The sequence below is a fragment of the Falco biarmicus genome, chromosome 8 (assembly GCF_023638135.1).
Source record: "Falco biarmicus isolate bFalBia1 chromosome 8, bFalBia1.pri, whole genome shotgun sequence".
NCBI classification, from domain to species: domain Eukaryota; kingdom Metazoa; phylum Chordata; class Aves; order Falconiformes; family Falconidae; genus Falco; species Falco biarmicus.
Genome location: NC_079295.1, coordinates 33,532,704 through 33,560,206, shown reverse-complemented (window position 1 = coordinate 33,560,206; position 27,503 = coordinate 33,532,704). Strand labels below are relative to the sequence as shown.

At 44.3% G+C, this 27,503-nt stretch overlaps 1 protein-coding gene across 2 annotated transcripts in view; it reads left to right on the top strand.

Annotated features, from left to right (window-relative positions):
• Window positions 1-8,588: 8,588 nt before the first annotated feature.
• Window positions 8,589-27,503, top strand: part of OSBPL11 (oxysterol binding protein like 11) — a 42,400-nt gene continuing 23,485 nt past the window's right edge. The window contains exons 1-3 of one of the 2 annotated variants that reach the window (XM_056348355.1): window positions 8,589-8,640; window positions 25,429-25,497; window positions 26,638-26,813. In XM_056348355.1, coding sequence (XP_056204330.1) covers window positions 8,594-8,640; window positions 25,429-25,497; window positions 26,638-26,813 — 292 coding nt within the window. In that variant the 5' untranslated portion in view covers window positions 8,589-8,593. The other variant, XM_056348354.1, reaches the window with a different exon arrangement.

Here is a 27,503-nt window from a genome sequence, read left to right as displayed (position 1 = left end):
GGTGGCACCGGGGGCAGTGCCGGTACCCACACACACACACCCCGGGGGCAGTGCCGGTACGCACACACACACACCGGGGGCAGTGCCGGTACGCACGCACACACACACACCGGGGGCAGTGCCGGTACCCATACACACAGCCCGGGGCAGTGCCGGTACCACCCCCGCGGCCACGGGGGCTCTTCTGCCTGGGTCGGTGCCGGGCCCCCAGGTGCTGCCCGGCGCCGCGGGGATTCAGTGCCCTGGAAGGGGAGCGGGGAAACGGTGGTGCTCTGAAATTGACGGGGGTGAGGACCTGCGTGGGGAACAGGGGACAGCCCGGCACTGCTCGGCGTGCGGGACCTTCCTCCCATCAGCCGCCCCGAGGGTTTCTGCAGGGTGGGTGAGGTGCCGGAGTTTGGGAGGGATAGAAGCTGGGCCATCAGGGGCAGTGGGAAACATCTCGAGGTCCCACCTGTCCTGCCAGACATACAGATGATGGCTGATGTTCTGCCGATAGATGATGGGCATACCAGGGAAAGGCTATGGGTGCATTCACAGAGCCAAATTCAGCTGATACAGCATGGACTATGTCACAGTTCTTAATATGGGATGTTAACTAAAAGCTCTCTGCAAGGAAGGATGAAATGGTGTTGTTCCTCTTCCCCTATATGGTCTAATCATGCATAACGCCCCACAAATTGCCACATTTTACCTGTTGGCCCTCCGCTACACCCTGTCTCCTCTTTAAAGCAGCCTTCTCTATAATTTTTGAGCCAAAAAGCTGCATTTGCTTCCTTGCTCGCGCTTGCACTCCTGCTTCCCCTCATCCCACCATGCCCAGGCTCCTTCCCTGCCGGGTGGCTGTAGGCTCAGCGGTGACCACATCTGCTGCCCTCGCACCGCAGCTTGGCTCAGCGGGTTTCTGGCACCACGAGGCAAGGATGCCTGACCCTGTGATTCACAGAGCCAGGCTGGCTGCCAGCCTTTCAGAAGCCCATGGGTGTTTCTGGAGGAGCACATATGTTCAGCTTGCCTGCTGTCAGCTTCATCGGCCTGGCTGTTTGGTATGTCCTGATGGTGGTGAGAGTGTTTGGGGACGTAACAAACTAGAGCAAAAGCCTGCAAAGTAATATCTCAAGAAAATTACCAGGACAGGCTGCTGAAAAGGAAGGTGTAGCTGGGACCCTGGGCACATGTGAAGCCTGATGGGGAGCTCTGCAAGAAGAGGCAATACCCGCACGCAGTTTGAGCACAGCCGAGGCACAAGAGCCTTTCTCCGGTTCCAGGTGCATTTCCTCCAGTGGCCTCCATGATTTGCTCTTTCCCTGTGTGTCTTAGCTCTCTTCTCTTTTTAACTTATTCCCTCCCCCGCATAAAGATCTTCTGTGGAGGGCACATAAACCCATCATCCAGAGGCCACCAAACAGTTCCCCTTCGTAATTAAGAGCTTCCACATTAATTTAGATTAAACCATTACAGTCTTATGTACTATATAGACTAGGGACATCTTCTGTTGCATGCATTAGTTGCAGAAGCCAGTGCTTCAGTGTGTCCTCCCCTTGGGGCCTGGGGACAGAAGAGCTTGCAACAAGCAGAGAAGTCTCAGGGGCTGTGGCAGGTGACGAGCAGGCAGATGGGTACGGCAGCACTCGTGAAGGCCTGGGACTCTGAGTGCACCCATTAGCTCATGTATTTGTGGCAGTAATCGGCCATGGAGGTAGATAACTTGTGCTGCTGCTGAACGGCCCTCTGGATTTGTGCAGTCACTGCTCCATGGTGATGGATAGGAAGGCGTTCATGCACAAAGGACTGCTCTAGGCAGTCTGCAGGCAGTTTTACGTGGCAGGTTGGGATATCAAGGCTGTCTCAGTGTCAGTGTTGTGTGGGGACACAGGATGGGCCTGAGAAATGGGTGCCTTGTCAGATCCCAGAGCCCCGGAGCCAGGTAGCACACATTGGTGAATGACGATAACTGTTGTTTCATCAGGCAAGGAGAAGGATCTGCTCTTTCCCACAAAGGCACAATGTTTGTTTTTCACATAAGCACACAAGCACAGACACAAAAGCTCAGCCCACCTAATAGGAAGGATAAAGACAACCCTCCCAAGGCCACCCCCACCCAAGCTCACCTGATCTTCTGCACCTAATGGGTCATGCACGTGTCAGCAGCTGCAGATAACACAGCAAACAGTCCTCCTCTGCCTAGCAGCTGCTAACAGAACCTCGCTGTCAGTGTGCAAAGCTAGGGCAACCAAAGGGCATTTTTTTGCTAATCCAGGTGTGGCTCCTTCCTACGGCGGCAATGCAGTCTTTGAACACCCTGAAAAATGTGACTAAGCAATGCCCAACTCGGCAGGCAGAGGTGGGCAGGGAGGAGAGTGGGACCCGGCGGCCTGCAGGGAGGGACCTGAGGGCGAGGTAAAGGGCAGTGTGCTTTGCCCTGTGGTATAGATGTAGCCATTGCATGCTTTGCTTCCTCAGCCACTGGTTGGTTATGTTGGGCACCCTATACTATTGGGTGCAAAAGGTAAACCAGGTGAGTATGGCATAGGGCCAGTCCTCTGCTCTCCTTCCCTGGGCGAGCCAGGGCAGGACCTGGAAGGACACTCTGTCCAGTTCTTGCTGCCAGCTCACAGCCTTACCATGCTCTGTCTTAAAATCGGTTAGGTTTTTTGCCCTCTGTTCTCCCACTGAGAAGCTGCTTGTTACTCCTCTCACAGTGAGATCCCTTCTCCCCATTTCGTATCCAACTCACGCCCATCTGCTTTAGCACAAGTGCTATCTATAAATGTGAATGATTCTTCTGCCCTGGTGCTTTTTTTCCCCCTCTGCCCACCTTCAACCTCAAACATGTTTACAGAGAGGAATAGGGCTCTTCTCACCATTTATTTTGCCAAGCTCAGCAGGACACACTCTCTTACCGCCTCGTTTCTCTTCCTCTGACTGTTTGGATAGCACTTCTCTGTACCTGTTCCAGCATGAATTCAGGCTTGCTGAACCCTGATAACCTGAATGATGCCCTAAAATATCAGCAGAACTGTATCCGGTACCTTGTATAGATTTCCTGGAAAAACGTGGCTTGCTACCAGTAAGACTGCGTTTACCTTTTTAATAACCACATCAGGCATGTGGCTTTTCTGTTGTTCATAGCAGATACATTTCAATTTACAGCAGAAACGTTATCAGTCTCTCAGTGCATGTCCTTACATTTTACGCTGTTACATTTCATCCCATCTCTGTTACCAGGATATACTAATCCTGTAGGACTTCCTCTCATTGAAAATGTCTCCCAACTTTGTTGTTAGCAAATTTTGTTTCCCCACTTCTCAATTTTTGCGCCAAGCTGATTAATAAAATTATTCAGGTAGACTGATTCCTCCAATCCTATGATTTTCCTATCAGCCCCATCAGCAGATTTCACCCCCAGTACTATTCCTTCAGCATTTTATAGTGTTTATGTCAATCCTCATCTTCTCAAGTTTCACTAATAATTATCTAGGTAATGCCAAATCAAATGCTTTACCAAAGTCCAGGTTGATAAGATTTATTAGTTTTCCTTTGTCTGCAAATGCAATTAGCAAAGAAAGATATTGGGTTAGTCTATATATAACTTGCCTAGCTTGCACTTTAACCCATTTTCTGCTTCCCTCCATGTCTTTTGTTACTCATGGCTAACCTTTGCTCGTAAGAGCCTATAGATTTCAGTGATGGAGATTATTCAGTCTTCAGAAGTGAAGGGTAAAGAGTTCTTGAGTTTTGTGGTTGTGTTGCATGTGGTAATATCCGTATGCATGCCCTTCAGTCTAAGTGTGCTGCCTCTGCTCTCTGGGGTTGTATTTTCTTCCTTGTGGAAAATGATGCAATATATTCCTTCAGCTCTCAGGTATCTGCCCTGCTGTTACTGTTGGCGATGCATTCCTCTGTAATCATGCAGTTAAACCTCTTTTGTTCCTGTTTTCCTTCCCTGTTCAGGTATGATTTGTTTTGATTTTGAGCTGTACTTTTAATTTTGGATTGCTGAAGAATAGTTTTCTCTGCACATCACTCCCTTCTCCTTTTTTCACTCGGCTTTTTGCATGCTCCTAAGGTGTCCTGCATTGTCTGCATTACAGTTCACATTTGCCTTACTTTGTCTCTTCTCTTTAGAGAGAAGTAAGATTCAGGGAGCCTCTTCTGTCTTGTGAATACTTGAAAGCCAAACAGAATATGAGTTTTGCACTTCCTGGGGATGGTGACCAGATAGCACCACTCCTCAGCATCCGTAGGGATGCAGGCTTCAGAGTTCAGGGAAAGAGGAAAATCAAGCATTTTGTGCCAAACCTTGTGGGTTGATGTCAGCAGGACACAAACATTTAGTTTTCTCACCTGTGGAGCCTTGGGTAGAGTTAAGGTTGGGGTAGGTCTGAGGTTTAGAACAAGGGTTTCCAAGTTCAGCCTGGGTGTGCAGGAGGAGCCCCCCTATTGTAAGTGTCCACAGAAACCTTCCACTGGCTGAGGCCTGCAGACCATAAACTCCTGACCACTTCAATGTTACCCAAACTGCAAGTGCCACGCCTGACTCTCACCTGATGCTAAACAGCCCAGTAGATGGCATTAGCATCAAAATTACTCATACATCATGGGCCTTTTTGTTTGCCAGTGGAAAATTTTTGCACATAAGCTTTCCCTGAATTCTATTCTAAATGGAAGATTTGCATGGTTTTAAATGTGTATGTACATAACCACCAGATTATTGTATTCTTAATTACTTTTAATTGTAGGTAGTAAATAATAACCATTTATACTGATGTAGCATGTAATATCTCAAAGCACCTCTTCCAGGATGTTAGGTACAAATAAATAATGTCAGTTTGTGTCCCTAAGAGCCGACAGGCCAAATTACTTACAGCTTTACAGCTTCCACAGGGACTTCTTGCAGTCTGCTTTTACTGATTCATGGGATCTAGAAAACAAATCAACAATGAAGTTTTTACTCGACTTATTCAGCTGATTTCTCTGCTGCGGGTTCCAATCAGATTATATCAGAAGAACTTTTTTCCCCCACTTAAGTTAGTTCTCCAAAAAAGTACTTAGCAGAAAATGAGATTAGATTTTAGCCCTATAGAAATCTATGTAATTCCAAGTAATTTAAGGCATTCAAGAAGAAGAGACTGAGAGGCCAACTGCAAACCATCTGTACTCTTCAGGGTTTTCTGTAATCCAGTGCAGTAGGTTTTCAGGAGAAGCCACAGGACTAGAGCAGAACTGAAAAATGCATTTGCAGGAAGAAAAACAGTACTGGTAACTCAGAGTTAAGTTCCTATGAAATAGGTGTCAAACTCCAGGCAACAGACCTACAAAGGCTTTCCAGAATCCAAATATACCACTTTGTAGGCAGCAGAGGCTGCAAAGAGAAGGATGGATGGATGTCGTTTGGAAATGATGAAGTGGATGCAGAATTGGTTAGTGCGCAGATACAAGCAGGAGATCTGGTAATGAGAATAGCTCAGCATCAGTGTATCACAAGCAGAGCTTACAGAGTAACATAGCAGTCAAATTATGGAGGACAGGTTTGCCTACAAAATTATCAAGTGCTTTGGTTTGGTTTCCAAACTGATCTTGTTATCATGATACACCTGGAAATGGCATTTGACTGAGATAACAAGCAGCTAAACATGATAATGGGGATCTACAGCAGATGGAGAGATACTCAAGTTGCCATAGGAACCATGCAGGAAAAGTGTAGGAGTAAAGCACGGAACAGAAAAGCTTCTAGGAGAAGGGGCTAGTGACTGAAAAACAATTCACACAGCAGCTGTAAAGGTTAGTTGAGACATTAACCCAGACTATTAATAAACTCAAGCATCAGTTGCCTTGAGAAAGAATCTAACCCTAAGAACTATTGATTGTCCAATTAACAGACACAGATGTGAAGTGCTATTAGCAACCTTACTTTTCTGGTCGTTTTTTCACGAGCTAGCAGCTCCCCCAGTTCAGCAATGATTGTGAAAAATCCCACTCCTTGCGCAATAAAGGCAGGCTGCACTTTCTGGCTTTCCCTTCCCAGGACTGATGCCGTTCCTCTGCATGCCTGTAGAGGTTGCAGTTCCCCTAACAGACCGGAGCACTAACTGTTTATCTTCCGTGGACCAGCTACCAGGAAGGCACACATTTAAAACTATGTTAAACTTGGTCTCATCCAAAGATACTTCTTAGGTCAGGAAAAAAATCCTGTCTGATCAACAAGGGAGTGGTAGAAAACTTGTATCATCATTTCTATTATTTTTTTTTTTTTAAGCAAACTGGTGATGAAAAATATATTGGATTTTATAGCTTTACTCTTTGAAGACAGATCTTTCTGCTCTGAAGAAATGATACCGATCTGAAGAGATGCTTGTGTGTGTATTTATATATTTACATAAAAGCATGCATAGCCAGACTATAAGCTTTGAAAGAAATCAGCAAGAGCACTGCATAGTTTTGATCAGATCCCAGTTTTCTAAAATTAACAGGATGATAAATTATGGCAAATTTACTTTAACATGAGTTATAATAAAATATGATCCACTTCAGCTTGTAGCCACATCCAGGCCTGCAAGGATTTGATATGACAAATGTTGATAATTGTATGTTATCCTATTCCTGCTTTCCTCTTCCAGACCTGCAGCTTTTCCTCGTTTCTTCCTCTGTACCTAGAACTCAGGGCAAGTGGCAAGGCTCAGGCAGGGCACTGCTGTGAGACCTCAGCGCTCGCCCTTTGCTGTGCTTGCATTGCACAGGCCAGGGTGGGATTTTGGTCATTTTGAGCCACTAAATCATAACCAGGGAAGAAGACTGAGAGCCTGAAAGTAAGTTATAATTAGTAGCAGCTGTAAACTAAAGATAAAAGGTAGCTTGAACTGCAAATCCTTAGCAAATGTGGTTAAGCTTTAAGCCTTTCTACGCTATTAAGCATTTTGTCAATGCCATCTTACGACAGGTTCTGGTTCCAAGTGCAACACTTTTTTTTAAGAGAGAAAAAAGCAAATGTATGATGGGGGAAGCAAATCTGCGTTTACTACCCGGTGCTCCAGGACCAGATGCTGAGGGGCCGCAGAAACATGCACTAAAGATAGCTGGCCTGTCTTGGGTGTTGGAGAAGTCCTAGGTGGAGGAACCGATCACCTGTGATGGTTGGGAAAGGTCTAGCATGGGTCAATCTGTGTCTCTGTTGGGACCGGTTGTCCTCAAGCAGGAGGGAAATAAAACACACAAGTGGAATTCTTGCCTGAGTTGTTTTTGCTTAACATTTTCCCAGGAAAACTTCAGTGGTGGTGGCATGCATTACAATACCATGCAATTATATTATATTTTCAATTATTTAAATTAATTCAATTAAAATATCAAGTGATTGGCAGGGGAGGAACTAACATGTTTGGAGGGCAAGAGGAGTGCAGTTCTGGCCAAAATGTTCTTTGATAAACAACATGACTGTGCTGATCTCTTTGCCTGTGGTTCCAGAGGAGAAAAATGCAGCTGAAAAAGCCCCTTTTTTTTTTCCCCTGCAGTGACAAGGGTGCTTCTAAAAAGGCAGAAGTGGGGAATTTTATTCCTGTGCAGTGGTAATATATTATGTCTCTGTAAGAGAGATTATAGGCGTAGGTGCAACAGGCAGTCCTCACCAGGGGTCTGTTAGCTGATGGATGGATATGTGCTAAATTAGAGGCCAATTAAAGCTTATAAATATATTTTAAAGACACAGTGCTCATAAGGTGCTATTCTTATTTGCTAGCCAAAGGCAAAGATGTTTTGAATGTCACTAGGAAAGCAGGAATGTGCTGGTAGAAGATGGGAACGTCAGGGTGGCTTTCATGGGGCACGAAGCTGTTACTGTGGGGATGTTCTAAATAAACTATTTGTCTGAAATATGTTCTCCTTTACATTTTTGCTTCTGTGTGGATTCTCACATAGGGAATCGCTAGCATCTTTTGTACGATGGTTGTTATAGGTGGGTAACAAAAGAGCTGGAGAGCAGGGGAGGGCGTTTCGATGAGATGCGGAGCAGAACCACAACCTTGCTCAGCACAGCTGTGTCTGATCCTGCCCTCCTCTTGTGCTGACTGATTGAAGCCAGAACAAGGGGCCTCTGCCCCCGGTTTTAAGAAATAACGCGGCTGCAGTCCATTTGGTTTTGTTGCCCGAAAGCCATGCCTGGCCTGAGAGCTCACACACAAGCAGGCCCCTCTCTCCCATTTAGCTCTGCTGTTACTCTATGAAGGACAAAAAGCCTGCATGGCTGGTGCCCACGTATGCAGTAACTGGAGGAAAAACAGGAGGAACAACGTGTTTTCTCTGGAGGCCAGGCCGTGCCACGGCTTTGCGTGAGTGAAGATCGAGGCCCTGTTTGGTGGTCTCTGCCCACACTCCGCTAGATCCCAGTGGATCCCAGCAGTGGGCTGTCATCCCCCTGCTCCTACAGCCTGTATGCGAACAGCTTGGGACCCTCGCTCCTCCAATCCCTATCTTTCACGGGGTGGGTGGGGGGAGAATGTTTGTAGCCGCGAGTCTGAAATTATTTTAGAGGGTTCCTATCGCTTTAAGCGCGGCAGCAGCGCAGAGCGGCCTAGGGCGGGCACTGCTGCCCGCACTAAAGATGGTGGCGGCGCTGACCCGGAAGGGGCGGCCGGGCCGGGCCGCCGGGTGAGGCAGCGGGAGGGCGGGTTTCCCCAGCTCGCCGCGGCCGTGCGGGGAGCCGAGCCCAGCCGAGCGGGGCGCGGGGGTGCCGGCAGCCGCCGCCATCGCAGCCCGCATGGGGCGGGCGCGGCCGGGCCCCGGCGCGGCCTGAGCGGGGCCGGCGGGCCGCCGGGGCGGGCTCGTCTCCCCGGCAGGCGGCCCGCCCTGGGCCGGGGGCGCCCCTGGCGGGGCGGGCAGCCGCGGCGCCATGCAGTGCGCGGACCCCGCGGCGGCCATGAAGGGGCCGGAGGGCGAGGGCAAGTCGGAGCAGCCGCCCTCGGCGGGACAGAGCGGCGTCAAGAGCGGCGGCCGCGGCGCCAAGGGCTGGCAGTACAGGTGGGCGCGGCGGGCCCGGGAGCCGCGGCGCTGCGGGGCCCGGCGTGGGGCGCGGGACGCCCGAGCGCGGGCCGGGGGGGCGCCGGGGCGGGCGGGGCCGCTCGGGGTGCCGGGACCGCCCGTGGTGCCCGTGTGGCGGTGCGGGGCCGCACGGGACGCCCGGGGACCTGCCGCGGCGCCTCCCCCCGCGGCCCGCTTCCCCCGCGCCGGACGCGGGACGGGCGTGCGGCTGTGGCAGGGCTCCGTGGCCGTGCCAGCCTTCCCCGCAGCTAAACTGTGCGCCGAGTTCTAGCTCCGGGGGTCGTCGTCTTTAAGCACTTGATGGTAGTCTTCTTTTTTTGACGCTTTCTCTTTGTTGTTGGTGGAGAAGCTGGGTGTGCGCGGAGTTTGTGCCTTATCTGACTTGTTTCCAGAATGCTGGGCCCACCACACACGGCAGGAGAGAGCGGGGAAAGCGGGAGAAGCCGGGCACGCAGCGCTGGTTTGATACGGATCCAAGCTAAAATGCTTCCTTGGAACGATTTGCCTGTGTGTCCAAGGGACTTGAGGGTCTCCACGCACTTTTTTTCGGACGTGTTTTCTGGTTGAAAGGGCTCCCGCTCACCCCCCGGCAGCGGGCTCCCTGTGGCGTTGCTTGTGAGATTCTCCAATCTCTGCTTTTCGGTCTCTCATCCTCGACTGGAATTGTGCCCTGTTGCTGTTGAAAATACTGCTGTTATGTGAAGTTTGCACACTTCTCCTTCAAATGGAGCCTCTCCAAAGCTGTCATCTGCCAGCCCAGATGGACTGGCTTGCCACTTCCCGCGTGTGGCAACGGCAGAAGTGGCAGAAGTGGAACGTGGCGCATCTGTGTGCGGTGCAGGATGGGGGCTCTCTGGGGGCTTGGAGAAATGGGCACCAGGCGGGGCAGGCAGTGAGTGCCTGGTGGTTTTAATAGGGAGAGAACAGCTCGGTCATCGCTGAGAATCTGGGTCACCAATAATTTGCTTTTCTGGTGACTAGTGCCGGAAAGAAAAGTGGTGATTTTGGGGCCAATATTTCAGGCTGTTAGAGAAAGCTTCTTGTCAGGTTCAGTTATTGGTTGTCTTATCTGCTGTTCCCAGTCACCTCCAAACTTTTTGTTTTTTGCTCAGGATTCAAACATAACTCTGAATTTTCTAATGCAAATGTCTATTACTCTGCCCAAGCATTTTGCAAATGTTTCACGTGTGAAACACAGGATTTAATCTGTGAAATCTAAATGGGCATATTTTATATTTTTTATGTGGAATTGGAGGCAGTGGAAGGGATGAGATACCTGATTTGCCTGAACCCCTTTTTGCTGTAGTGTATTTGAGATGGTGGTCACAGATCACTGCTATGCAGTTAAATTCCACTTTTTAAAATTATTCTTCCAAGTGTTTTGTTTTCTGTTCTGGTGCTGTGGCTTGGAGGGCAAAAGTTGAACTGACTTTCTGAGTGATAGCCAGGTTGGTGGCTTGACAGCTGTGAGTAGGAACTGTCCACGTTACTTTTGAAGCCATTAGTATCTGGTTTAATTTACTCTAATACTCTAGTGCAAAGTATTCTTCAACCCCCCCTTTTTTCTTTCTAGATGATTGGGACAAGTTTAATGTACTAATTGTATTATTGTGGACACTTGAGGTACCTCAATGTTAATCTCTGCTCTGTTGGGAATCAGTTACTTACTCCTATGTGTGTCTCGATATCTAGTTACCCACAAAATATCAGCTTTCCCCCCCTGACTCTCTTGTCCTCCTGGATGGAGGACTACTGTAGCTTAGTTTTCACTTTGTGAATTACTTCCAGTCTACAATGTGTTTGACAAAAGAAAGACCCTTTTAATAATCAATGTCTAAAACACAGAGTTTACAAACGGATTTGCTGGGAACTTCTGGTGGAAGTTTGATCTTTAACTTTTACAGCACAGACTGTGAGCAATGCATGGTCGCGCAGCTTGGCAGAAGAAGGATCCTGAAGTACCTGCTCAGTGTAGACTGCACCTGGTGCAGAACTATAGCTCTATATTTGGTGAAGCAACCTGTCAAAACTACTGTAGCGTAGTTGTCAGGCAAATGGGACAACAGGTACTTGATACTTTAATGCTCCAAATGGGGAATTATGACTATGGGAGAAGAAAATATGAAATCTCTAGCACTGCTGGAACCTGAAATAATGAAAACTGAATCTCTCAGAGATGTGGAAATTCACACGTCCTTGGGGTAAAGTGCATGCCTAGAAAATAAAAAATGAAGCAGAAAGTCTAATTTTATATTTTTGTAGGGGAATAACAGGGAGATTTTAAAATAGCTGTGATAGTTAGACCAAACATTTATCATAGTGGAGAAGCGACAGCCAGAGGCTGCCAGACACTTCAGATGATGTCAAGATACAGCTGAAACTCTTTGCAGACTTTCTGCTTGTATCTGGTGTATGGTGAGTTTAGGCAGCCGCTACAGCAGTGCCTCCTTTGAAGTTTGTAAAGGCTCGGTTTCTTCAGAGGGCAGGAAGATGCGTGTTGTTTTTTGTTTTTTGTTTTTCTTAATAGAAGTTAAGAGTTCTTGAGAAACTGCTCTTCTAGACATCTAACAGGAAATGATGTTGTTCACTTTTGTGTATATGATCAGAGCAACCAACCCTTGGCTGCATTTTCCTGTCTGGGGTCAGCAATAGTGTGAATGCTAACTTGCTATTAAGTAGATAGAAAGAGCCTAAAAGGCACACTAAACTATTTATGCCTATTTTCATTTAGAGAAGCAGTTACCATGAGGTGAGACTTCCAAATAACTTCAAATTTTTAAAAGATTACTTGGTAAAGTAATTCAATATTATAATGTTTTCTAAACACATTCTTTATTTTCAGCAGTAACCAAGCTGGGAAGTAAGTGTAGCATTGCCCATATGAAGAATTATTTGCGTTCAGCAATTCTGCTTTTGCATTTGACCATCTTCATTTGGTTTTTGCCTTGCTCTAGGTTAAATAAACAGATTAGTTTCAAAGCAATGGGAGGAGGGAGACAGCCTGGGCAGGTACTTCTGTAACATGTGGGTTGTAGTCGTTCAAATAACATAAAAATTTCACAGCCAGAAAGCAGAATCTCTGTCTATGAGCTAAATAGAGAGCTGTTAAGGAGAAGCATAACAAGTTCTTTCAGCCTGGCTTGAGGGGCTCTCAGATAATTTTGAGAAGTGACTTGCAATTACTGGTTCTCATTTATCTACAAAATTAAAAGTTTAAAGCATTGTGGTTGACTAGAGACACAAGATTGTCTTTCCCAGTTGGAGACATGCTAATGTGCCATCCTCTTACATTTTTCTTAGGGTTCTGCTCTCAAGTACGTAAACCAATTCCCAGCATTTCTTCCCTTGCCGGTAGAAATACATGAAAAATGTTTATGAATTTCCCAAGTGATTGCTGATTTTAAGCTTGCAAGTTACATTTTGAAACTGATTTGCTTTTCAGTTCTGCATATATTTTTGCGGCTAGCTGCCCTTGTTCTCTATTTCTGCAATGGTTTCAGCATCTGCTCACTGTAGATTTAGCCATATATATTTATAAAATGCTACAGATTGTGTTGTTTGCTCCTTTTTTAAAGGAAGCAAGTTAACTTTAGTTAGCTGTTCCTGCAAGTTTACTTAAATGCTGCAGGGTCATTCATGTTTGTTAGTACAGGAAAAACATGGATGAAAGTAGGTTCCAAGGAAAAGAGTTAACTTGCTGGACTAATATTACTTGTTTAATTTTTTTTTTTTTGCAAGAGGTAGCAATGGCAGGTAACAGGGTTCCTCATGTTGTGTGGCTTCTGCTTGTCATTAGGTTATCAGCTTAAGGCAGATTCTTTTGTAGAACTACTCCAGGTGACTTTGGGCTGGAGTAAGAGGTGCAGAGAGTAAACAAACAGAAATGCAAACAAACAGTGGAGAGAGGGTTTTGGCAAAGAGAGTAACATGGTAACATTTTGGTATCCAATGCAAAAGGATACAAAACTTTAAGCAAATGAAATAGTTGCTAGTCTTCTAAGGGCTTTGCTTATTTCACAGTGGATACTATGTAAGCAGTCTTCATAAATGGTGGAAAAAGGGAGTAAACAATTACTGACTTGAATTCAGTCTCGTCTGTTTGAGCAGGTCAGCAGGTAACAGAAGAGCTTGTAGCTGAAACACATGAATATGTTTTAATTCTGTGTTTCAAGATGATCATGAACTTTTCTTCGTGAATGTATTTTAAAGGGAATGCTTTTTTATGAGTTGGATCCCACTTAACTTGGAGGGTGACTGACAGTCCTTTGCACTTCAGACATGTGGAAGCAAAACCTGTGAGACTGCGGTAGGCTGTGGAAGAGTTAATGATTTTTATTTACACTGTCTTGCAAAAATGATCTAATTAGTAATAAATGGGATTGTCTTGAAACTGATACAATCTTCTTGAGCGGATGTTGATAAGAATCCTTTTTACTGAGGGAGGTGTTCATGTCATTCTTAGTTGCAAGAAAATATATAGAGCCTTTCTAGTTTCTATGCATTTCTAGTCATGTTCCAAGAGTGTTTGATCTTGGGAGGATAAAATTTTATCTGTTTGGCCTCTAAAGCTGAAACCAGCTTGGTAGAAACAGATATAGGAGGTAAAGGCATCCCAGTGTTCAACAACGCTTCATGCTGTGAACTTCTCCCTTGCTGGTCCTCCATTCTTGTCTCTGACTTAACATTTCTCATCACAGTATTAATATAAGCATTGAATTGTTGCATAGGCTGCAATAGAGTGTGTTAGCTGACCTAATTAACTCTGGCCTCCTGGGAGCAGGCCAGAATTTAAGTTAAAAGTCCCTATCACTTGATAAGACAAAAAGAAACCTAAAGCTTGATGTAAATGTTAGTGTCCTCCTAGGACAGTTGTCTCTAATATGTTGGTACTCCTAGTACTTCCTTCTAATTACCGGTCTCCCTCGTTTCTTCGTGCACTGCTTACAACAAAGTTCTTTGGGATCCTATGTGGAATTCTTGTATATTTGCTGTCATCAATAACTGTAACCCCCTTGTTGTGCACAGTGGTGGAGGGGGAGAGAGGCTGTCATTTTGTGGCATTACCTGGGAGGTTTGGCAAGGGCTGCTCCTGCATCTGCTTTGCTCTTACAGCCCACCCTGCTTCCTCGGTGTCCTGCTGTTGGAAGAACCTGCCGGCACTGTGACATCGAGGCACTGGCCACCAGTGGGGTGGGGTTTCTGCTGGCCCTGCCGTGACACTTCTGCTGCCAGCTCTGCTGTCAAGCCTGTGTCTGAGTGAGCCTTGGTCTTCCTTCTGTTTCTGGTGACCTGTGTAGATACCTCACCACTGCGTGGCCTTCAAAAAGCTCCAACTGCTCACTTTCTGGCTTGTTGGGGGCCTTTTGAGGTGTGATGAACTGGGTGCTAAAAAGAAGAGTCTCTTGAGTGGCTGCTGTGAAATTCAGAATTTATTTTTGGAATTTCATGTGTTCTGTTCCTTTTTATTATTAAAAATCTGATTAGGACTACTGTCATGTTTGTTTGCTGTGCTGGAAGGAAACAGCTGAAAAACCTGGTGCCTGAATTTCTTTATCCTCATTTGAAACTTTGCTTAAAGAATATACCATATTCATAACGCCAAATTGAAATGCTGCCCTTCATGTGATTTGCTCATTAGAATAGATGAGAAGCCCATATTTAAAATGGTCAGCTGGTTATATCCACCTCAGGATCCATTCTGTGTTATTAAAATATTAAGGTCATCTTTTATCAAGCCTATTTTACCAGCTGCCAAAGCTCCAAGTGCTTCTCAAAATGCAGGTGAGCCATTCATGTTCACACATGAATTTACGGCCTGGAAGAATGGGGTTGGAGCAGATGGAAGCTCAGATGGGTTGTAAATTAAGAAGTAAATCTCTGTGTGTGGGGTAATAAGTTTAACCTGGGGAAACAGGTTTGGGTAATTTTAACAGGAGCTTCATGGTGGCTGATGTTCTAGTGGGGAACCCGAACCCAGTTCCTGGACCAGGTCAGCACGGTCTGGGTTCCCTTCTCCAGCCCTGTGGCTCCTCAGGGAGCGGCTGTCGAGCCCTGTCCCTCTCTCGCTTCTCAGAGCATCCCGGTGTTGAGTGGGCAGGCCGTAAAACTCGCTAGGGCAGGGGTGACAAATAGGGGAGTTGGTTCTGGCATCACAGGGTACACGTGTTCGGTACTGGGATATTCATTTGGAGTTCAAGTTAAGCTAAACTGAAAAAGCACAAACTCTGAATGGCTTTAAATAACAAATAATTTGTATTTTCCGTGGAATAGATCTCTATAGGGGTTAATGGCCATTACAACTGTCTATCCTTCATTAAGTGCAAAGGGTGTTTTTCAGCTTCACCTTTTCAAATATAAATATGTAGCAGCAAGTTAATTAAAATTGCCTACAACATTAACATCCTGTTCTGCCCCACACTTTCTCTCTCAAGAGAGAGGATGAAAAACAAACTGTATGTGTCTGACCTAATCACATTGCTTAATGCAGAAGCAGAAAGTGCCAGCTGCTGCTGTTAGGTTATCCTAGGTAGGTTCTTGTGCTGTACTTACTGTACCATGGAATTTAAGGCATGTGTGCAAGGACCCCTGTTTACTTAAAGAAGTTTCCTTGACGTGCACTCTGATCACTTGCCAATGCTGATGAATTCTTGTAGGTGATTGCAGCCTGCTGGTAATGTTGCTGGACAACTTTCTTTTTAGGATGCTTGCAAAGCTTGTACCATTTCAGATTTTCTGTACTCTGTGTCTAATGCTGAAGTGGGAGAGGAGGGCAGGATGAAGTGGGGTGGGAGAAACGCTGTTTCTTTGGGTGTGTTAAGGTGACAACCTTACATCTGACAACCTGCCCTGGAGCCAGAATGTCAGTGTCAGGGGAAGGCTTTTTGCTATGGGTATGTATTTTTTCTTTTTCCTTCCAGGTGTAAATTCCTGAGTCTTCAATGAAGCTGGCAAACTTTAAAATCTTGATTAATGTTTAGGCATTGACAGATCAGTTTACTGAGGAGACCACTTTGTGTGGAGAAGTCAGTTTCATTCCTAGCAGTGGAGATGTAAAAGAAAGCATGAGATCTGCTGGGCAGAGCTGCAGCAGGATGCTCTATTAAGGAGCTGGTTTCTGACCCCGCCTCTGATTTCCTCTGTGGTAATAGTCGTATTGTTTAAACTGGTTTTCCCCTTTAATCACTAACATTGTGTTCCTCTTTTTCTCAGAGGCGTAGTCTGAAACAGTTGGCTCCGATTTTTGCAAAACTTTTGCAGGGTCACAGCTGCAGCTGAAATCAGCAGAAGCTGTGATTTGAATGTATGAATCAAATGAAAATTGGACCACATCTATCTCAAATTTTGAGAGGCTGAAAATTCATTGCACCTCAATTCCCTATATGTAAAATGGGATGATAACATTCTTGTCCTTTTATTGTTCGGTACATGACTCCTTCATAAATGTTGATGATAAGCACAAGAGAAGAAAACCATAAGGAAACTCTTTATTAGCACATGAGTGCAAAATGAATAATACCTGGTGCTCATTGCACAATGAAAAGGAGCGGTTTTGAATAGTTCCTTGTCTGGGAATCACTGTTCACTTAAAGCACTGAAGAAGAAAGTAGTCCTGCTCTTTTTATATTGTCATAATCATAGGTGGTTAAGTTAACACTTGTATTTTCTTAATTAGAGTTTAAACCTTCTGAGTACCTTATGCCTCAGTTTTAATGTAGGAATATTTTTGATTTCTCTATATCTAAGAATTGTAGAATAGTTTGGGTTGGAAGGGACCTCTGGGAAATCCTGGTCCAGCCATCCTGCTGAAAGCAGGGCCCGTGTCAAAGTCGAAGAGGTCATTCGGGGCCCCTGGCTGAGTTTCGGGCATCTCCAAGGATGGGGATGCCACAGCCTCTCTGGCCTCCTGGCCCAGGGCTTACCCCCCACCATTGTGAAGACTTTTTTTCCCTTGTGTCGAACAAGGAGTCTTTTTTGCTACAACTGTTGCCGCTTGCCCTTCTGCTGTAGCTCTCTGAAAAGGACCTGTCTCAATCTTCCCCATATGTAGGGAGGACAGCAGTGAGATTTCTGTTAGGCTTTCCCTGCTTCTGAAGGAGGCTGACCAGACCCAGGTCCCTCAGATTTTTCTTGTCTGGCGTGACACACCAAGCTTGCACTGATCCATGGGTTAGTCCATCCCAGGTGCAAGGCTTTGCATTGCTTTTGTCGTAGGTCAGGTGGTCTTATTCAGCCTGTTCCTCTGGACTGTCAGGATCCCCCAGAAAGGCAGCCCACCCTCCTGCGTCCTGACTGCTCCTCTCGCTCTGCTCTCGCCTGAGGGGTTGCACAGAGTATCTGCTGGTCCGTTGGACAGCTTGGAGGCATTTAGCGGTTTTGAACCCTGAAATAGACTGCTTCTAACTGGTTGCTAGTTAGACTTCAGACTGTTGGCTGTTGCTTCTTGAGTTGGTGATCCATGTAGTTTTTTGCCTGTGTTGTAGCCCAGGCTTATGGCCCTTCTTGATATTTAGATAACATAGTGGATTAAGCGTGGTTTTGCTTGCTTGCTTGGAGGGTGGTAATAATTATCCTCTCTATTTAATCTGATATGTTTCAATAAGTGGTTCAGAACTATTAAAAAGGCAAAGTGCTTACCTGGAGTGTATTTACCTTACTGGTGTATTACATTTAACAGTCAGTGTTTTATTGCTGCAAAGCCCAGGATGACAATGTGTAATTGTCAGTATAATCTTTTAAAAGTCATAATTACAAATACATCTTAAAACTGGAAGGGCATATCTATGCATTTTTAATAGGGATAAGAGCTACTAGACTAGAAACAGACCAAAATGCCTTGGGCTGCAATGTGTAGTAAGCTACACCACACTGGACTGTGCTCAGAGTAACTAAACAATGTGGAGGTTTGCTCCACCAATTTCTGTGAATAGTGCTTACCAGGGTCCGCTGCTTTCTGAGGTGGTGTAGGTAGCAAATAGTCCAAAACTGCAAAGATGCTTACCCATCGGTGTGTTTGCCTTGCTTATGTTATGCCAGTACTGTTTGCTGAGCAGGGTTGCTTTAACTTGACTGTTGGAACTTTCTGAAATTAGACTTCAAGGGAAAGTTTTAAGTTTTGTTAACAGTAGTATGTGAAGCCATGCGTTATGGTGGGCTAATGTAAACTGGTGACATAAATGGTAGCAAAGCTGCAGGCAACAATCATTCTCCAGAGGTATCAAGTGGAGAGTTTAGACCTTCTGAGCTGCCTGTTTTTTTTGTACTCTCCAACCCTAAAATGTTGGCTAAATTGACAGTTATTTTCCCAGCAATAGCTTGAATAGTAGTTATTGCAGAAAAATCTGCAGGGTTGGCTACTAACTCTTGAGTACAGTGTCAGTTGTGCTGTGCTGACGCAAGTCCGCAAATAAATTGTATGTGAGTGGAGTTCTTGCTGACTTGAGCTGTTCATGTACGTGCAAGAGAAATTGCTTTGCTGAAACTTGCTGCAGTTTTTTTTCCAGGCAGATGTATTTTGAGAGTTAAGGAGCTCTCTAAATGATAAAGCAGTTAAATAATCGGCTTTACAGTGGTCCAGTGAGAGCTGTGTTTTGCTACTTATTGATTAAATATTCTCTGTCTCCTTTTTTCCCTGTTGCTACCCAGTAAAAAGTTTCATTTGTGTATAATTGACCTGTGGCATTAATACACAAAGGAGGAGAATTGAATGCAAGTTTAATTAGGATGGTTTAAAAAAAAACCCTGTAAGTTTGATTTATTGTTCCCTTTGAGAACTAGTGTTAGAAAATTCAGACGCAAATGCAACTGCTGCGTTGGTAGCAGGGGCTGGGCAGGCTGGGTGGTGGCAGAGCCCCTCATCTCTGGGATGGGAAGCCTGGGCTGCATCCAGCTGGGCTCATGGACAACTTATTTCAGCTCTGCCACACGCTTTCTTTGTGGCAAGCTTGCACTTCTCTTCCAGTGCATGTCAGTGCTCCCAGGGGTTTACAGGAGTACCTTAAAAGAAGGGTGCATATATATAAAGAGGATGTGTGTCACTAGCATGCTTGTGGCCAAGTGGTATTCTGAAGCATCCCCAAGGTCTACTGCCAATGTTCTTGTCATATTTGACCTTTATTCCTTGTAATTGTTGTGTTTGACTGTTCAATTATAAGTTTAGAAACCATGAGCTGAAAGAACAGGAGCTTTGCTGCTGCTTTTTGGTTGACTATAAGGCACTGTTGGTGAACTGCACAGCAAGGTTAGTTTGCTCTTTCTTCCAAAAGCCATTTGGAAAAGGAGAGCCAATTCATTGTCGCTTACAGAGTGCCTGCATCAGAGGCTTGTGCCTCACCTTGTTGGGTGTCCTGGGGAGTCTGCTCTTGCATCAGTGAGCTATGGGACTGGTTTCTTGAAGAGTAAGTGATCTTTGTAGTTGCAGAAGTTCTGTTGCTGACACAGGGCTGTTGTGTGGGTTTTTTTTTCTCTTTCTCTTCTCCCTCGCCCTTCCCCTCCGTGTAACAAAAAGGGGAATCAGTGTGGTGTAGATAAGCACTTTGCAGTGGTCACTGAGGAAAAAGCAAGCTATTGCCAACAGCGAGCCTGTGGACAGAGAGATGAACAAGTTCAGTGAAAGCGGTTACTGCTTTTTTCAAACCGCTCTTTGATTTGCACTGTTACAATCCTGATGTCTTTCTTCCTTTCCTTTTCTTTATGCTTTTCTAGCTTTTAATCTGAAGACAGTCTCTTTCACCTGGTTTTTGCATCTTGCTGTGAGCTCACTAGGAGGGAGCCTCTTCCCTTGGCCAGGGCCTGAAGGCACTTGTCATAACGGCGGTGGTGGCAGCTACGGAGGCTGGATCTCCCTTCAGGAGCCCTCCCTGACATCTGCATGGGCTCCAGGCCCCTGGTCGTCCTTCCTGCTGGAAGCAAAACAACATGTACACAGCTGCTGCTTGAAGTCAGGCCTTATGTGAGTCCGTGGGGAAACCTTTGGCCGCTGCATTTGCTCTTCAAACAGCTGTTGGGTCTTCAGAGACCTGGCTGCCCAAAGTATCCCACGCGGTGCTGTCTGGGTCCCAGAAAAATTCAAGTCATCAGAAGGGCAGTCTTAGAAGTTTTCTGTCATCACATCCCAGATAGGTGTAATTTTGTGCCACTGCTAGGGGTGATTTGTTTTGTATGCGTTTTTTGGGGAGAACTGCACCGTAAGGGGTATGCAAAAAGGGTGGGGAGGACTTCTGTGCTGGTGTTTCTTGGAGAAAATGTTGGCCCAGCACTTGTCAGGTGTGAGCATGGGTGTCTTGGCCGAAGCTCCTGAAAGACGTCATTCTGAGACTACTGTTCCTCAGCATCTGTGTTCAAGACTTGGGATGCTGCACATGTAAACAGGATACAGGGGAAATCTGGCCTGACTATCACTGTCTTACTCGTCCTCCAGGACAGGAGACCACCCTGCAAGGCACTAACAGCTGCTGCAGCTTAAGAGGCATACTAGAAAAGGATAAATAAACTAACAATAATCCTTTGTGACTGTTTTATTCCTATTGTATTTAGCACTTACACATGGAGAAATCTGGCTTGTGGTAAACATCTTTGAAATTGGGGAGGGATAGTTTTCTGGAAAGAATATGAGCTGATTTGTAACTTTTCATAGACTTCAATCATTTGCTTACAGGACAATTTCAGTCCATCTCAATATTTATAAACTAAAAAAGTGTGATAAATGGGCAGTCAGGTTCAGTGGTGTTCTGCCTTTGGAAAAGAGTAACGAGATTTTGGGGAGTGGTATATGTGCTGGGCTGGAGTCCAGATGTTGTACCACAAGTTCCTGCATAATTTTTTCCTGGATTGTGATTTGTACAGTATCCTCACTTAAAAGAGTTCAGCAAAACTTAATATTTTTTTTTTGTACATCTTTAAGGCTGACAGGTCTGTTGCAACACTTTTTTTTTTTTGTCCTTTGACAGAAGGATATGAGAATTTCTACAGAAATACGGACTTTAGGGGTTGTTGACTCATTGTTGCTGTTCCTTTGACAATCTGAGACTGTGAGCATTTTGAACAGCAACAAAGCATCTTGGCTATGCAAAGATACAGGTCCCCATAGGTACATGTGCATGCACGTAGGCAGCAGCATGATTGCAAAGGTATTCTTAAAAGTTGGGAAGCATCCCAGCACAGCCAGGCCTCACTGTCAGTGTTGAGATAAGTTGCTCAGTGTGTTTTGTGTCAAAGTTACTTCTGAAATCTGTTTTCTAGAAGTCAGAAACCCCAATGTGGGGAACTGTAGAGGCTTCTGAAGTACACAGATGACTTCAAAACAGGTTTTACTGTTGTTTCGTTAGAAGCAATGCTAGTAACGGCTTTAAGGAAGATCTTACATTTTACTAATTGTGGTTATCTGTGAGCAGAGCCAGTGCCTGAACCTCCTCAACCTCTTGTTCTCAAAGTCTACTATCTTAAAAGCTTTCTGCAGCACTCTGAAGAGCTTTGCTGTTAATTCTGTACTAGTGAACTATTACTGGGGTTTTGTGTTGTGATTTTTAAAAAAAATTTTTTTAGGTGTTAACTGCCTAACAATGCTGCTTTAGCAGCAACAGATATTTCGGTTTAACTCCTGCTGTGGTGGCACCAATCTTAAAATAATTGAAAAAATGCTCTAGTTGTAATTCCATGCCTTTGTTGTTCGTAAATAATACTGGGAGTGTTTTTCTGTATTCATAGGAAAGTACTAGCACTTACCCAGAAGATTAGGAGGTTAACCATAGTTCTGTAATGGGTCTTTGTACAGTTACAGGATCTACCTTTGTGAACTGCAATTTGCAGGCTGGATTTAAATCTTTTTTTTTTAGTGTATAAATCATTACTTAAAGATAAACCTTAGTTCAAATGTTGAAAATTCCCTGGCCACGTGGTTCTGGAAGAATATGATTAGTGCCTCTAAGGTCTGTGCTTTTACTCTTTTATTTGCTTATTTGTTTGCCTCTAGGCCCTTATATTGTCAAGGGAAATGTTTTAAATAGCAACCCAAGTTTTTCATACCCTTCAGGCAGGCTAATCCATTACTTGCATAGGCACTAAAACTTTGCCCAGCATTTGGCAGGGCAAAACCTAAACATGGTCTTTTGGGTTTGTGCAGTTCTGTTGGAGATGTGTGAACGCAATTAAGGAGGAAAAGTGTGAACGCAATTAAGGAGGAAAATAGGTTAATCAATATTGTCCAAGAGGCGGCTCATTTAGCAGGGACCTCTGTTCCATCTCTTTGGACTTTGGCTCATCTAACATTCTGTGGTCTCCCAGCAAGCAAGGCACAGCTCAGTCTCTCATCCCTGGCACGTTATGTTCCTCCCGTGTTGCAAAGGTCAGTCCGTAAGGAATGCACCCTGCAGCTGACTGTCCTGTGTCTTGGGATCGGCACCGGCTGCCGCTGCTGCTTGTTGGGCTCTTCTATGCTGAGGTTTGGCCGTCAGTGCTTAGTTCAGGGGTCCTCAAACTTTTTAAACAGGGGGCTGGCGCGCAGATGAAGTGGTAGGAATTAAGTGGTAGGAATTCAGCTGCGGCTGCTTGGTTCGCCCCCCCCCCCCCCCCCCCCCCCCCCCGCAACCCCAGGCCCGTGGGTCGTAGTTTGAGGACCCCTGGCTTAGTACATTTCTATGATCTTGTGCAGGCAGATGAGGTCTTTTTGCTCGTGAGTGGGAGATACCTGCTAAAGGTACTTCTGAGCGTTACCTTGGACATAGTTGCAGCTCTTTTGTTTGAGCTGTGGGGTTTGGCGACCTCCTGCATGCAAAGTTAGGGATTCGGAAACACAGCTGGTTGGTGTATTTAACCTTGTTCGTTTGGTGCAGCATGCTCCTTCCAGATCAGCAGTGTCCACAGTGCTGGAGGTGATAGTCTGGCTTGTCCTCAGTCATTCTCGGACTTCTTTGGGAGGTGTGTGGGGAGCTATTTTCAAAGTTTTTAAGTTAAACCATCAACTTTTGGGACTGCTGAGGCTAGAGATAGGAGTTATTGAGCAAGAAGCATTTGGAGAAGTTTGGGTTTGGTCAAGGTGAAAATCCAAGTGGGGAGGAACATGTGAGTGAAGGCAAAATGTAGTCAAGTGCTCATCTGATGTTGAAGTACATCACTGAAGGGCTGCACTCCCTTCTATGGTGACTTCTTTTTTTCGGAAGACTAACAAAGTCAGCTATCTCATCTGTCATGCTCAAAAGAAGTTGTCAAATGATTTTAATCAAAGACTGTTTAATTTACCCTTGTCAGATGAACGGACCTCCGTAGGCCATACATGTAGTCCTGCTGTATTCATTGCAGTCTGGAGTTACTTTGCTGACTTTTTCCTTGGGTTCTATTAAACACACCTGTGACTTAGGCAGGTTAGTTAATGGGAGAGTGCAGCAGCTGTAGCCTGAGTGTGCAGGGCTCTGTACGGTGTCTGACTGAAAAGCAAGGGCGATGCTTGCATTTGCTAAAACTGAAAAAACATTAGCTGTGACTAGGGACAATTTTCAGACTACTAAAACCCAAACTCATGCATTTTAATGACCATACAATCTCATAATTTTCAGCTAAATTAAGACAGCGAGCAGGTCTAAACTGTACTTCCCTTGTATGCCAATAATAACAAATGAGAGGCGTCTGCAGAGGATGAGTTGGGTTTTGTCCCTTTTAGCATTTTTTACATTTTTAAATATATGATAGCCTGAATACCCTCTGCTCTCCTTGAGTTTATTTTTATCTGTAGTGCCTCTTAATGAGCTATTAGAAATTAAATTCCTAGATAGTTGTGCTGACTGCTCTCCATTGCAGGATATTACCACAATACTGATTGCTGCAGTAATATCTAGAACACATATTTTTGTTTTTAAATGTAACATTAAAAATCAGCAACTCATTTTTTTCTTCAAAAATGTGCATTCTTGCATCTCTTCTTTCAATAGTATTACTGAATGATGGTGATACGGTATTGATTCATATGGCAGTGATCTACTCTGAGGTTATCTTCATTAATGTCATCCTAAATAGCTTCCTTCAGGATGAAACTTAGTGTAACATTATATTTACTGAATTGTCAGGTATCTAATTAATTTGGTGATACTGATGCTATCTATAAATGAGACGTAGAGAGCAGCTTCAGCTGTTATTTGAAATTTACCCCAGTACCTGGTCTGACTGTTTACAGCCGAAATGCTCTAATGGAGATGATCCCTTGGCTGTAGTAGTCCTTTTTTCCCCCCACCTTTCCACTTTTGCTTCTGTGGGGCTACTTTGACCTCTTAATGACCAAGACAGGCTGCTGCTCCAATGGTCTCTGAATAATCTTCATTTAATCTTAACACATACTACAAGCTACAGAAATTTTAATTTAAAATTAAATAAGATGGCTTGAATCTGAGTTTCTTTTTAAAAGCAAGTAGTGTCTGATAATATGGGTCATTGCTTCAGTTCTTCGTTGGAATGATAGGAACTTCTTGCTCGTGCTGGACCCAAATTGTCTGTCAGGACAGTGTTCTTCTATGTAGGACTATGCACTGCTGTAAGAGGTGAGGGCATTGAGGTGGCATTTCTAGAATTATGGGAATGTACAGTACAATGTAGGTCTTTAAAGTGTGGCTTTAAGATGTTTTGTTTGTAGCCATGAGACTTGTAAGCCTTATTTAGGACAATTGATTTTCAGAAGAGGGTAACGTGTTTTGCCTGTAGTGACATTAAGCCTCCATGCTAAATGCCTGCGATGGGTTCTCATTTTTGGTGGATGTTGCAAGTTGAGGCTTGGAAAGAGAAACTGCCCGATTTCCCTGCCCAGGCCAGAGGAGGAGATGTTTTGGCTTCTGTTTTAAATTTCGGAATACCTTGATGTGACCTGCACCTGCATGTTGTATTCTGTAGAAAACGTGTTCAAGAGCATGACTGTGTAGTTGGGAAAGGTTTTGGGCATGAAGGATAAATAAAACCACAGGGGTGCAGGAGCACCTAGGGACTGGTTTTGGCTGGTGTCCATGATTAACATTTTGTTAATAAGCTCGTGAAAGTTAATTTTGTTCAGGAGTCCAAAAATACAAAGCTTGCCTAGAAGAGGGAGCAGGAAACAGAAGCGTGGATGCTAAGGCTTTAATTACCTGGTACCAGTACAAATGTGTCCAGAAGTGTCTGCTGAATAAAATTTAAGTACTGGTGAAACTAATTATACCTTGAAATTATTTGGAGTTCAGTAAGTCTGGTTAAACTGTCTTATGAAATTATTTTAGAAACAGTGCTGGAAAATCTGTTAAGTGTTGGTAACTTTATTAAAATGGTAGTGCTATTCTAAAAATGAAGGTGATAATTAATTTTTCTAAGAATGAAGATAAAAGCTGGGAAGATCTAAAATTTGTTTGATATTGTCCAATTGCTTTTCTCTCTTTTTTTTTTTTTTTATAGTGATCACATGGAAAATATTTATGGCTACTTAATGAAATATACCAATCTTGTCACTGGTTGGCAATATCGGTAAGTCTTTTACGGTGCTTTTTAGTAATGTTGATCTTTGCAGCATCTAAATGAATGTGTTTCAGATGTTTTTTTAGTACTTGAATTTCCCTTTTTCTAATAGGCAAACTTTATGGAAGAGTCTTAATGCTTTTCTTGATACAGATTAAGCTAATGCGTAGATGTATTCATATTCAAACATGAATAAGGGAAAAAATGTATGGAAAGTATGAAGCAGTTAACTCATTTGGTGGCTTACAACTATTCTTGTATGTGTAAAAAGCACATGCAGCATTGGTTGTTTTTTTTTTCCTTTTCCATTAAAAATATTGTCTTTGATTTTTCAGCTTTATGCCAAACCATGCTATAATTTTTTTTAAAACAAATATTAAGACTTCTTCACTGAAAATTCAAACTCAAGCAAGCTTTTCCCTTTTAGTTCCCTAGGATGTCTGTCTCCCCTGGAATAACTTGCTTTTTTTGACAGGTGAAACTCTGTGGTCGGGCTTTCTGCTTGATGCTGTTCCTAGAGCAGCGAAGTACAACCACATCAATATTGAAGAGAAAAGTTTTTAGCATACCACACTGGCCAAATTCCTGTGCTGCCACTGTCATACAGTGACTTGTGTCAATACACTTATCATTATGCTTCAACTATTCAATAGAGTTTAATATCCATTTTATCTTTTTTCCATCTGGAATTGCTTCTCTTTCACAGTTATATCTCTCGACTGTTTTGTATCTGGGGCTGTTTTACCCTTAATTCATGTAGTTTATCCTGAAACTCTAAGGCTTAATACATGCTTAATCTTTTGATTCCCAAGATACTGCAGTAGCACCTTTCTGTGGGCATGCTGTTCTGTTGTGCAGTCCCTGGTCTCTAAGAAAAATTTGCAAATAACTTAATTTTTGTGTGGTCTTGTTGGGGACATAATTCATATCATTGGGGTTTGTACTGTATCAGGTATTTTAAGTCCCAGCCCCATCTGTGCCAACTTACAATGAAAGTCTTGAGTTCTCCCAATACCAGTGCCCCCCCCCCCAAACCCACCCACCCCTCACCCCCCAAAAAAAACCACAACAAAAAAATCCCCCCCAAAAAACAAAACAAAACCTCCTGAGCTGGTTCTATATAGTGTATTTGCTTTGTTATCGTTGCAGGTTTTTTGTTTTAAACAATGATGCTGGCCTGCTGGAGTACTTCGTGAATGAGCAGTCTCGACATCTAAAGCCCAGGGGTACCCTGCAGCTAGCTGGAGCTGTAATTTCACCCAGTGATGAAGACTCTCATACCTTTACAGTCAATGCTGCCAGCGGGGAGCAGTATAAACTAAGAGGTAGGACGTGGGTTCTTGGGCAGGGGATTTTTCCACTAGAGGACACTCCTGGCTCTCACCTGTGGCTGCTCTGCTGGGCTTGGCTGTGTGGCCAAAGCAAGAGAACTCGTTTGGCAGACTGCTGCAGTGAGATTTATATGTGAAACTTTCATTCCACTCTTCAGTTAGAAACTGTCCTTCTTTATGGATAGTTCTGTGCTCTTTGGGTTTGATGACTTTCAGAAGACCATGAACCCTATATGTGTACAATGGGGTTTAATCTTCATGTATAGTATCTTTAAATGGTACCGATTTAAAGTTTTTTAAATCATTGTAGTGTTGTGTTGATGAATGCAGAAGACCACATTATTTCTAATGTTGTGTTTGTTAGTCGTCTTGTGGTGGTTATAGAAGCCCATTCTCGTGATTTTGTAGGCTATAGAAATCTGTGCTAATCTATTTTAGTACTACTTCCCTTGAACACTTGCTGTCATCTCCTAATTCAGGGTAGTATACTTTTATTCCAGGATAATGTGTCATGTTGTTAGATTCAAATGTGTGAGGGGAGTTATTGTTTAAGTTATTTTTGTGTTACAAAATTTAAAAAAAAAAAGTACATGCCATTTATGTTGAACTTAATGTTATGGTTAATTACAGGTCAGGTGAACAAGTTTTATATTAAATAAACCCTTAATTTGCATTGTTAGTCTT